Here is a 13,442-nt window from a genome sequence, read left to right on the forward strand (position 1 = left end):
AACATTTAAAACTAATATTTTTAACTTTTTTGTGAAAAAAAAAATGCTTTTACATTAATTTTCACTCAATATTACACATTTTATTTGATACAATTGGTTTAAAAGCGCAGTTATCTTCCTAAGCACATTGAAGATTTCGAACTTTTAGGTTACAGAATTAAAATAGCCACTGACGTTTTCTGAGACCAATCCACAAAGTGAAACTGCTCCTGAATCAATGAAGAATTTTAAAAAAAAGGGGGATTAACTGCACATAGAGGATTTGGGAGTCGCAATTGTAACACATTGACGCAATTGCGACACTTTGTTATTTTTAGCTGCTGAACGATTGAACAAAGAATCAGGCGATTTCAATTTGGTCATTTTAAAAATTGTATTGATCAACCTAAATCTCTACGTTTGATTGATAATTATTAGCTTGTTTTTGGGATTAATCCGCAATGCGAAATTGCTTGCTCCTGAATCAATGAAGAAGTGAAAGACCGGTTCAGGTTGGCGAAAGGAATAGGAAAAAAAAAGTTCCCTGACTTTTCCCTGATTAATTTCACCAAATTTCCCTGATTTACGTTACCAGTGATAATGGTTTCCTTCCTTTGTCATACCTGAAAAGCATTACATCCTTACTAAGAATAAAGCTGAAAGTCTCTCTGTCCGGAGGATGTCTGGATGTCTGTAGGATGTCTGTGACGCGCATAGCGCCTAGACCGTTCGGCCGATTTTCAGGAAATTTGGCACAAAGTTAGTATGTAGCATGGGGGTGTGCACCTCGAAGCGATTTTTCGAAAATTCGACGTGGTTCTTTCTTTATTCCAATTTTAAGAACAAAAATGTAAGATGGACGAGTAAATTGCGAAACTATCATAACGTGGAACCGTAACATGGGCACAAACCAATTGGCGAGATACGAAATTATCATAACGTGGAACCGTAACATGGGTACAAGCCAATTGGCGAGAAGATTCACGATACATTATTTTTAAATATACAGGCGAACCAAATGACCTTTTAATTTTTCTATTACGGGCAAAGCCGTGCGGGTACCACTAGTATTAAATAAAATACAGTGTTTAGAACAGTTTAAGCTGTTAATTAAAAATATATTTTGAGAAGATGCTCCGTTTTTTGGTAAAAATAGTTATTAAATTATCGACAAAGAAATATTCTAGGAAATCTAAAACAAATACTTTGCTTCCAGGAACCAGTTAACATAAGAATTCTAAGAAATTATTAAAACCACTCTTAAAGACATATCTAATCATAATGAAACTAAAAAATTTAAATGGAAATAATCTTGAACTGAACTTTCAAGCAGTATAATTGTTACTGCAAGAGTAACAAGTGATAGTTAAAGTATAGAAGTAATGTAGTTTTACTTACGTAAAAAATACTGCACTGTGTGCAGGTAAACGGCAGTATCTGCAGAAATTAGTTTTCGAGATATTTGAAGAAATGTATGGTGGATTCAGTACTAACAATGGGAAAATGTTGGAATCGGACATTTTTTTTCGCGCCTCTTTTTCAGCGGAAATCAAATAAGCGACTATGCACAATAAAGGTAACGTACCATAGATGACAAAAATGCAAATAAATAAATAAATAAATAAATAAATAAAATAAAATAAAATAAAAATGTGCAGTTTCTGTCCTTTACCTGCACACGGCAGAATAGACGTATTTTGTGAAACAAATTGAAATCTTCCAACAACCAGTCATATATTGAGCTATTCTCTAATCAAGAACTTAGGTTTTAATGAATGAATACAGTATTTTAACTATTAAAAAATAATAAAAATATTTACTTATGTACACCATTCGATTTCAAAAGATTTCATTAGTTGTCGAAAAAAAATCTTAGATTAATGTAGTTACAAACAACATTGAAATGCAAAACCAATTATTAATTTCAAAATGTAAATGTATATGGGTTAAAAATAAAAGTTTTAAAGTCTGAAAAAAAAAAAAAAAAAAACCCTTTGAGTAACCTGAAGTAACAGGGAATAATAACACGGCAAGAAAACAAATTTGATTTAAAGTCAAAAAAAATTTAGCAATTAAAATAAAAATGCCAAGTGATAACTTAAAATTTTTTTTCAGCATTAATTTAAAAAACAAAGATCCTTTCTTGAAATCGTGATGCTAATTACTTCAAGACAATGAGTAAAAGCATGGGAGCTAAGTCATTAATGACGGCTTCCTTTTTCCCTGTAGGGTTGTTTATTTTACATATCATGGAATGCGTGAAGCAAAATTCAAGCTAGATAAAATAAACAACTTTACAGACACACAATCAATCTAGGAAGCTCATCCTAAGATTGAATACTTTGACCTTGAGGAAAAAAGATGCACAAATATTCGGCACTGTATAATCGCACCTCATTAATTTTACTTTTTTAAAACAAGTAATTGGCGAAAAATTCATAGGGAATCAAAGTACTTCATTTTGCAAGGAAAAAAAAAATTTTTTTCTTCATTTGATCCATTTTCCCTGAATTTTTGTTATTTTTTCAAAATTCCCTGATATTTCCCTGAGTGATAAAGTTCCCTGACTTTTCCCTGATTTTCGAATCGTAACGATGATACATTGATGCCACTGTTAATTTTGGTGGAACAATTGGAAAAGGAATCTACCGGTATTTTTCATCAAATTCGCTTGATCATTTTAAAAGTGTTTTGATCAATCGAAATCTACTTTTGTGTAATAATTTCTAACCGTACTTCGAGATCAATTCAAAATACAAAATTGCTTCTGAATCAATGAAGAAGTGAAAGACCGGTTTCACAGCAAATAGTAGATTTTTGAGAAGCAATGACGAACCATTAATGGCTTTGTTAATTTCGGTCGAACGATTACACAAAGAATCAGCCGGTATTTTTCAAAAATTTAATTTGATGATTTTAAAAACACTTTGGATCAACCAAAATCTACTTTTGGGTAATAATTACTAACCGTACTTCGAAATCAATTCACAATGCGAAATTGCTTCTGAATCAATGAAGAAGTGAAAGACCGGTTTCAAGCAAATAGTAGATTTTTGAGGAGCAATGACGACACATTGATGACTTGGTTAATTTTTGTCGAACAATAAGACAAAGAATCAGCCGGTATTTTTCATTAATTTAATTTGATGATTTTAAAAAGTATTTGGATCAACCAAAATTTATTTTTGGATTATAATTACTAACCGTACTTCGAGATCAATTCACAATGCGAAATTGCTTTTGAATCAATGAAGAAGTGAAAGACCGGTTTCACAGCGAAGAGCAGATTTTTGAGATGCAATGACGACACACTGATAACTTTGTTAATTTTGGTTGAACGATTCGGCAAAGTATCAGCAGGTATTTTTCATTAATTTAATTTAAGGATTTTAAAAATTGCTTTAATCAACCAAAATCTATATTTTTGATTAATAATTACTAACCGTACTACGAGATCAATTCATAACGCGACATTGCTTCTAAAGAAGTGAAAACTGGAATTCACAGCAAATAGTAGATTTTTGAGGAGCAACGAATAGGGATTGCAATACCGGACCAAAAATTCAGTACCGATATTCGGTATTTTTGAAACATAATACCGGAATACCGGTATTAATACCGGTATTTAACATTTCTCAAAATATGCTTGAAAAGGTATTGTTTCGTTGCCCCATTTCGTAATTTTGTACAAAAATTGTATTATTTATGAAAACGTATTGTGAACAAATATAGAATGAAGGAACAAACGTCATAGTAAATATCAATAACAATTCAAAAACATAATGCATCAATTGAATTGTCTCCATGTCCGTAACTCTTTTTAGTACTCAACTTTCCTACAGTTGAAAATGCTCTTTCTGAATTCACGCAAGTCGGTGGTACTGTTAACAATGCGTGATGCACGTCCTCTAGTTGTCTAGAAGTTCTTTATCTTCAAATAATTCGACACCTGCTTGTTATTTTTGAATAAATCCTTTTGTGTGTGTGCGTGTGTTTCTTTTGTATTGGATGTATTATTATTATATTTTTTTTATTCATAGCTAGTTGTAATTTCTTTCCGAGATACGATATTTTTCCAATGTTAATATCATTTTCTGAGCAAGGGAGGTTTGTGGTTGCGTTTTTATAACTCTTTTGGTTTGAAACTTACGATAAACTTCATTAAATTTGATCTTGCTAGTTTCTCTTACCCGTTTTCGTTTCAAAATTATTTATAATTATATAAATATCTGAATTGACTTTACCTCTAAGCAAATTTTCAAACCACTATATAGTTCTAAATCTTATCTTACCAGGTATATAGCCAAAAAGCCAGACAGGATAACAAACCAATACTGGTGACAACAAATTACCATTTGTTATGCTAACAAGAAAAAGCTTTGTCAAAATTTAGTTCAGTTCATACAAAATATTAAAAAAGAAATCATAATATATAACTGAAATTGATGGTTGGAATTAATTGTTCAAATGACAAATGCATTCAAAATTACCCCTCGAAGTTAACTTTTACAACAAAGAAGATAAGGAATCAAGGAAATGAAACAAAAAAAAAAAAAAAAAACGTGGTGCACAAAAGCGCACAAAAATGCGATTCATCTCACCATCTAGTAAGTACAATATCATTTTGCAATCTATCCGCTACTTTTGCCTGATGGTATTCTATTAGTTCGTGCTTTTGAAGCCATAGTTTTATATCAATAGAATTTGTGATGGATTTTGGTTTTGGATCATGGAAAAAGAAATGTACTTTTAAAATACAAGTGGATATTTAATGAGCTTACTTGAAAATTCTTAAATTGAAACTAGTTATTATTTTCAGCCAATACCGGAAATACCAGTATTTTACCTCTACAAATATCGGTAATACGAAATTGTAAAATTGCTCGAAATACCGGTATTCGGTATACCGGTATTGCAATTACTAACAACGATGACACATTGATGCCATTGTTAATTTTGGTGGTCCGATTGGGAAAAGAATCAATCGGTCTTTTTCGTCAAATTAACTTGATCATTTTAAAAACTGTTTTGATCAACCAAAATTAACTTTTGGGTAATAGTTATTAACCGTACTTTGAGATCAATTCACAACGTGAAATTACTTCTGAATCAATGCAGAAGTGAAAAATGGTAGTATTCACTGCAAATAGAAGATTTTCGAATCGTAACGATGCATTGATGCCACCGTAAATTTTGTGGAACGATTGGAAAAAGAATCAACCGGTATTTTTCGTCAAATTCACTTGATCATTTTAAAAACTGTTTTGATCAACCAAAATCTACTTTTGTGTAATAATTGCTAACCGTACTTCGAGATCAGTTCATAATACGAAATTGCTTCTGTATCAATGAAGAAGTGAAAGACCGGTTTCACAGAAAAGAGTAGATTTTTTGAGAAGCTACGACGATACATTGATGCCATTGTTAATTTTGATGGAACGATTGGAAAAATAATCAACAGGTATTTTTCGTCAAATTAACTTGATCATTTTAAAAACTGCTTTTATCAACCAAAATCTATACTTTTGATTAATAATTACTAACCGTACTTCGAGATAAATTCACAATGCAAAATTGCTTCTGAATCAATGAAGAAGTAAAAACTGGGATTTACGCCAAATAGCATATATTAGAGGAGCTACAATGACACATTGATGCCATTGTTAATTTTGGTGGAGCGATTGGAAAAAGAATCAACCGGTATTTTTCGTCAAACTAACTTGATCATTTTAAAAAGTGTTTTGATCAACCAAAATTCACTTTTGGGTAATAATTACTAACCGTACTTCGAGATCAATTCACAATGCGAAATTACTTCTGAATCAATACAAAAATTAAAAATGGTAGTATTCACTGAAAATCAGCCATTATTTCTCCTCAAAATTTAAAAAGAAAAAATAAATAAAATAAAATAGACCAAAATCTACATCTTTGGTTAATAATTATTGACCATAAACGAAGATTTGATGCCTATAAAACGGTTACAATTTCCGAACTTAAGTCAATATTGTTTTTTGAAGCCGATGCTAGTCAACTGAACAAGAAATATTCTTTTTCCATCAGCAAATTTTGTTCATCCGCCAAGTCTACAATTACGCCTTGCCTTTGGAACGACGATTAGCAAAAATTCCTTCGGGGTATCTTCCTAAACATGTTATGAATCTCCATCATTCTTTCATTGCCATCTCCAAAATGTATTGTAATGCTGATGATTAATTCAGTCATTCATTTAAATCTGTCATGCCAGCACTAATTGCCCATCGGCGCAACAATAATATTTTTTCTCCGCGGAACAATATATTTTTCTCTATGTTAGTCAATACTAAGTGCATTAACTAATTTAATATTGTTTATGTCTTCCAGTAGAAATATTTTCAACGCCTCTTACAGCGGGAAAATGGAAAATGCCACTTAGAAATGTAGTCATGCTTATTTTCACGCTTCAAATAAGTATTTAACATCTTTATCATAATTGCCCATATGCGCAACGATGAATTTTTTTCTCTGCGGAACGGTAGTATTTTTCTCTATGTAGCTCAATTCCAAGCGCATCAACTAATTATTTTCCTAGAAACGTTCAATATACATTGTTTATTCCTACGAGTAGCAATATTTTCAAAGCCTCGAAAAGCGTGAAAATGAAAAACATCCATTAGAAATGTAGAAGATTATTTTCACGCTTTGTACTTCAAATAAAAATGTAACATCTTTATCCTAATTGCTCATTGGCGTAACAATAATATTTTTTCTACGCGGAATGGTAATATTTTTCTCTATGTTACTCAATTCCAAGTGCATCAACTAATTATTTTTGTAGAAATGTTCAATATATTGTTTATTCCTACCAGCAGAAATATTTTTAAAGCCCCTAAAAGCGTGAAAAATGGAAAGTACGCCTCAGAAATATAATCAAGCTTATTTTCACGCTTTGTACTTCAAATAAAAATTTAATATCTTTATCCTAATTGCCTATCGGTACAACAATAATACCTTTTCTCCGCGGGACGGTAGTATTTTTCTCTATGTTACTCAATTCCAAGTGAATTAACTAATTATTTTCATAGAAATGTTAAATATTGCCTATTCCTACCAGCAGAAATAATTCCAACGCCTCAAAAGAAATGTAGTCAAACTCATTTTCAAGGCTATGAAATCGGAGGAAAAATGTCCGACTCTAACTCCGGGAATTTTAGAGTCATCGACTCAAACTCCGACTCCGACTAATTTCCCCAAAATCAGCTCGACTCTGACTCCGCAAAGCACAGGCAGAGTTGCGGACTTCGAGGAAAAAGGACCGTTTGTGGTGTTCTTTTCTTGGAATTTTTGAAAACTTTACGTATACTTAAATTGTCAATTCTTACCCAGAAAAGTTATTTTGTCCTTTTTAGTGCATTATGAAAAGTTCTTAGTCTTTTTTTTTTTTTTGAATTCTGTTATTAAAGACTAAATTCCACCATAATTTGATTTACGGGTTGATTTAAAATAAATTGCATATAAAATACGAAATTGGTAATTTATTACAAAATTGGCATAAAATTCCTATCCTGACACTTGTATTTTTCACGAATTTATATATCTTAATTCAGTAAAAGTCTGCGCCCCCCCCCCCCCCTCATGAGAAGGTCAAATTTCTGTTTTGAAAATTCCTTTTTCAAATAAAAAAATCGACAGTATAAAAAGTCGTTTCGGTTTTGAACGGATCACATTGTTTCCCATATAATTAGGGAAATCACATAAAATGGTTTTGTATTCTCAGTACTGTGAAACAAATACAGATGCAATGACAATCCCATAACCGTTCAATCGTTCTAAAATATAAAACTAGTTTTTTTTTCCCCAACGTATTTATTCGTTCGAAAAATTCCCCACTTTTACAACAGAGACCCAATTGGTAGAATCAAAGCAATAATAATGGAGGAGAAACAATTTTTCAGAAAGATAATCAAATTATGAGGTAATCCTTTCTTACTTGGGGGAGGGACATCTGCATCGCATTGGCATGTAGAGCAGTCCCAACTGCACTTTATGCAATGAAGATACCTTTGTAAGTTGACCACTTGCGGTGCAGTACTTTGGTGGTCAACTTAGACAGGTGGTCAACTTATAGAGGGTAGTAATGAAAACTTTTTTTTTCTTTTCTTTTCTTATCCCATGCATTCATTTTTCAACTAATTGGAATACTTTAAACTCACTTTCATTGTTTAACATTACTTTAAAACAATAAGGAAAAATTTTGTTTGAATATTTTTAGAGATTATTTACCAGAATAACGTGTAAAGTATCACACAAATTTAAAATTTCTGTAAATTGATCAAAAAAATTTTCTTTTGTTCTTTTTTTGTCTCATTGCTCATGAAAAACTACTTACTTGATATTAACAATTCCTAAAAATTCATAACAAGTCCAAAGAGTCTCAAATTCTTCATTTGATTTTTTCTTGTACATTTGTAACCGTGGTAATAACAAAATAACTTCTTATTGAAGTTAGGCGCATTTTCTGGGACTTAACATTAGCCCAATGTGGGATGGAAATATAAATATTCATAGGTTTTTTCTTAAATGTCTAGTTGCTAGTTTGAGGCATAACTGATTAAACTTTTAGTACAATCTAATGCTTTTGCCAAGTGGTCAACTTAAAGAGGGTTTTTTACAATGCTCCAAACCAAAGCTGGTGTATATTAGTGGTCAAGATAGAGAGGTGGTCAAGTTACAAAGGCTTTCCTTCATTATGCAAGATAGGACTAATTCCGTTCCTGACAAAAGCGGTCAACTTAGACAGGTGGTCAACTTACAAATGTGGTCAACTTAACAGGTTTTACTGTATAGAGATGGATAAAGAACATATAGTCAATTGCTCTTCTTTGAACGAAGAAAATTTATATTTGTGACCGATATTGGCGAGTCAGGGAAATGATGTTGTAGAAATTTAGTGACTGAATTATTTTGTATTTCATGTATTTATACGTAATTTTTCTATTTTGAATTGTTGTACATTTCTTTATTGTTTTGTTGTCGATAGTTTTACTGTTTAATACATTTAAAAAAAATTATCAAAGTTTCTTTAATTCAATTTTTAGCTCCAATCTCATGTATCTGCGATACATGAAAGGCAATGATGCAAAATCAAGTGCTTTTGCAAAAAAAAAAAAAAAAAAAACCTTGGGGGAGGGGGGGGGGGGTGGCAGAATAGTGGAGAAGTCATAGGTGGGACACACGAGAGGTCTTGAAAGAACTTCTCTCAGTTTTATAATTTTTTCTATAAGTTATCTAAGCATTTACATTACCTACGAGAAGCTGCGAATTTCACTGGCAAAAAGTTTTTAAAAAAGCATAAAAAGCATATCAAATGAAATATTTTTGTGTGAAACTACAAATTTATAATTTAATTGCACAAAAATTTCATTTGTAAAAAGTTTTAAAAATATCGTACCTTTGAGCCATGATGAGCGAAGAAATTTCTTGAATTTTAACGAAAGCTAAGGGAGGAGAAATTCAAAGTTTCTCTTCTTTGTCTTAATGATGGCTGAAAGAGATCTTCATCGTCTGCCCATCACTCGGATCAAAATTGATCTGTCAGAACTGGAGCCATTCCGAAGCGTATTAAAAGAGCGCTTCAGTCTGTTGGTCCGTTGGCGCCATCTCCTCCAAACAGGATTGGAAGAAGTGAGCGCGCATGCGTGGGTCTCTGCTCTCTGAATCTTCCGATAGTCATCCATTCGTTTAATAACTGCCTTGCTATCTTCCATTAAATAGTGACGATGATGAAGTAATGAGGATACTTTTATTTAGTAAAGAAAAAAAAAAAAAACAAGTTTGTTTCTATCAGTTGTTAACAATCTGGAATTATAGAATCATTCATTATAACAGAAGCATGCAGCTGTTGCCAACATTTTTGGGCAAAAAAAAAAAAAAAAAGAAAAAAACCTAAATTCGTTTCTGACAAATTAAAAGTTATCAAGAATTGCATCCAGGTGTTCCTTCTATGTTTCTAAAAGTTGCAATGTTACGGAAATTTCACTTTACCTTTAAATCTTTGCTCGTTTAAAGTCTTTAATCAACTTAGTTTATCTTTTGAAGACTTCGCAGGAACCAACTAATATTTATCGTCTGCAGCATTGATCATTTAAAATTACTTTATACTTTTTTAGCTGTAATGTTTTTAGTGGAAACCCTTGGTCAGGAGCGCAAAAATCAAATTCTCAATTTGCCGGAAGAAATTTCAGTTTTACCGAATGATAAAATACGAGCATATCATGCATAAAATCTAATGATAAGAAACACTAGGTATCTTTTGAAACAATTTTAAAAAATTCGAAAAAGAAAAAAAGAATCTCCTTGTTGCAATATTGTCTCCAAATTTGCCTTATCAGCAGCAAAACTTGCCTAATAAGAAATTTTCGGAAGGTCACAGAACCCCCTACCCTTAGTTTTGTTTTTTTTTTTCGTTTGTTGTCAAAATTTATTAGTTTATTATATTCTATTTTAAAAGAAACATTAACATATGCAAAATTGATTGATAACAAATATTCTCAATGCAATTTGAATGAAATGGATTTTTCTTGACGACGTAATTAACTTTTTGGCAGATATTTTGCATTTCAAAGCAACTTTTGGAGGAATTTTCGTATCTTGGAACAGGCCAATCTGATATTTTATCAATTATCACATAATCTGATAAAATATCAGGTCCCCCCATTTAAGTTCTTCTGTCTCATCAGTTGTGTCAAATTATTTTAAATATTTTTTCTATGCTTTTACACATACACTTTTTTTTCATTTCTCTTCATACTTCATATCTCAGAATCCATACGGCCTATTGCTGCAGATTTATGGGTACCTAGAGCCTCATTTAATAATTATAATTTACTCTGGAAGAATCCGGATAACTAGAACTTACTGAAATATGTCACCTAACAATTTGAAAAAAATATTTTGTATACAGTTTTTAAAATTATTATTGATTTAGGTCTTTATAATAGTAATTTGCGATTAATTTCACATCCAGATTTTATTAAGAATTTTTTACAGCTTGATTGAACTTTTAAGATGCCATGAAGACAATTTCTCCCAGTCTGCCCCCCCCCCCCCCCCCGCCGCTCTCTTATAAATGACGGGTCTAGTCACACTATGAAATTTTTTGTTCAGGTTATTAATCGTACTGTGTTGCACACCTTGATATTGAGTCTCAGTTTGCACTGTCTTATATCCTGTCCTATCATTTTCCTGCCCTCCTTTAATAGAGTAGCAGTGCTTTGTACCCTTCTCACTTAGGTAAATGAAAATATAATGTTGAAACCACCTTGATCAAAGTTGCTTTACAAAGGGTCAAGGTGACTTTGGCTGCCCTTAAATGAATTGAACGATTAGTTATCGATGATGTTAATCGATTATTTATTCTTCATGCAGCCTTGACCTTGAAATCCATGTTTCCCACGGTCAAACTAATTCGATTAGAATTTTCCACGAACACAACTCTTGCAATTTTTTTTACACCTGAGTTTCAGCGCTGTATGCGCTTTAGCAATTAATCACACGTTTCCGGCTACTATGAATTAATATAAAAAATTTTTTAAACTAATTATTGAAAATAGCATCTTTATTAATTTTTTCTTCTTACTGACTTTGTTCATATATCTTTCATTTTGTATAGTTGAGTTTTAATTTGTGTAATAATCTTTCTCATAAACCAACTTTTATTTATGTATGCTCTTGCGTTGGAAATAACGGAGCCTAGCCTACAACCAGAAATGTACAACACATTAGCAGTTTTCATTCGGCACTACATAGGGAAAATGCTAGAATAAATTTATTAGAGAATACTCCAAAAATGCTTTAAACTATGAGTTTTTTTTTTAAAGAGTTAACAGAATACAAATTAAAATAACTCTTGAAGGTAAATAAAACTAAAACTATTAAAATAACGAAAATATTTATTCATGTCGCCTAAAAATATCATTAAAAGTTTTTAATTAATTAAAATAAATTTATTTACCCTTCGAGACCATTAGCTTCACTATGTAGTATTGAAGTTTGTGGTTTCTTCTAAAAATGAAAAAGAACAGTATTATATATATATATATATTTTACAATACCTTTTTTTGCTGACATTAAGATTCTGATGGCTCAATAACTTGAAGAAAAAAAAATGTCTACATATAACTCATAAATTTTAAAGTTCGAAATTTATTAAATAAACTTTAATTTAGAAGAACCTCATATATTGTTCTTATTATTTTCTATTTTGTTGTACATTTCATATTTTTATTTTTGACAGGTGTTTTATTTTTATTTAAAAGTTTAGGGGATGACAGTGAGGTGAAAAATATAAAATTCAAGAAATTTGGAAACTGATTCTATACGAAAAATTTTAAGGTGGATTTGCAATGCAACTTCAGCATATAATCTTTTGTGACGCAAACATTTTCATTGCTATTTAAAGTTTTTGAAATAATTTAAATAAAGGAGACTTAAAATTTTATCTCACTGTACCCCAAGTGTGAAGTACAGTGAGACAGCATACGAGGCACAGAGAGACCGCATATAGGGTTGAATGAAGCATAATATGATCAACGTTTAAAATCAAAATTAAATCACAATAATAAAAAAAAAACATTCAAATTTATTCGTTCACCTAAAAACAAATAAAATTTTCAAATCACAAAAAAGATTGATTCGGCTTTATATCATTTTTTTTCGTAGGAGCTGTTAACAACAATTTAATATTTTTATCCTTAACGGATACAACATTTGGTACAGATGGTGAAATAAAAATGTTCAAAATGTTTTTACTTTTGCGAAAAAAGCCAATGTACAAGTCCCTATTGTTATCAGTTGCCTTTAAAACATTTCCAACATAAAACTATTTCTGTTTGATGCCAAATTCTGTGCAAACAAAGTCTCCTTCAAATATCTCACGATCTAGCTCTTCAAACCCAGAAGGTAGATTTTTGCACCTGTTCATATAATCTTATAAAATATCTGATCCACCATTTAATTTTTTCCACCTCGTCAATGGGGTCGCTTCCAAAATTTTAAAAGTATTTTTTTCTGAAAGAGCATGCTTAAAAACATAGGGTCTGACCATTTTTTAAATAATTTTTTTAAGTTTAATATTTAAAAAAAAATACTTAAATCGGTGCGCTTATATTGTTTACGCTTCTGTCGTGTGACATCACAAATAATGAAATGCCATTCAGTGTTGCCAGTCACAGAACGAAATATTTAATTCGCATCTTTACTCACGTGTATTGGCAACGATATGGTTGATAGCAAGCGTAGAGGGGAATATTTTATTCGCTTCTTAACGGGAGCGCGGAACCGTGATAGAAAGATGCGCCAAATTGCATCATTTGTGACGTCATAAAGACCACGCCTTGTTTTCAAAATCGACATTTAAAAAAATTAATTTAAAAATAACTGTTGGTTAAATGAAAGTATTTTCTGGGTCCATGTTATTTTTTTTT

The 13,442-nt window shown here is 31.3% G+C and overlaps 1 protein-coding gene across 1 annotated transcript in view; it reads right to left on the minus strand.

Moving 5' to 3' along the window:
- The window catches only part of LOC129224539 (uncharacterized), a 45,386-nt gene extending 35,842 nt beyond the window's left edge, over positions 1 to 9,544 (minus strand). The window contains exon 1 of the mRNA XM_054859011.1: positions 9,410 to 9,544. Coding sequence (XP_054714986.1) covers positions 9,410 to 9,420 — 11 coding nt within the window. The 5' untranslated portion in view covers positions 9,421 to 9,544. The remainder of the gene's footprint in view (positions 1 to 9,409) is intronic.
- Between the last annotated feature and the right edge of the window lie 3,898 nt (positions 9,545 to 13,442).

Source organism: Uloborus diversus, chromosome 6, assembly GCF_026930045.1.
Source record: "Uloborus diversus isolate 005 chromosome 6, Udiv.v.3.1, whole genome shotgun sequence".
Lineage (NCBI taxonomy): Eukaryota > Metazoa > Arthropoda > Arachnida > Araneae > Uloboridae > Uloborus > Uloborus diversus.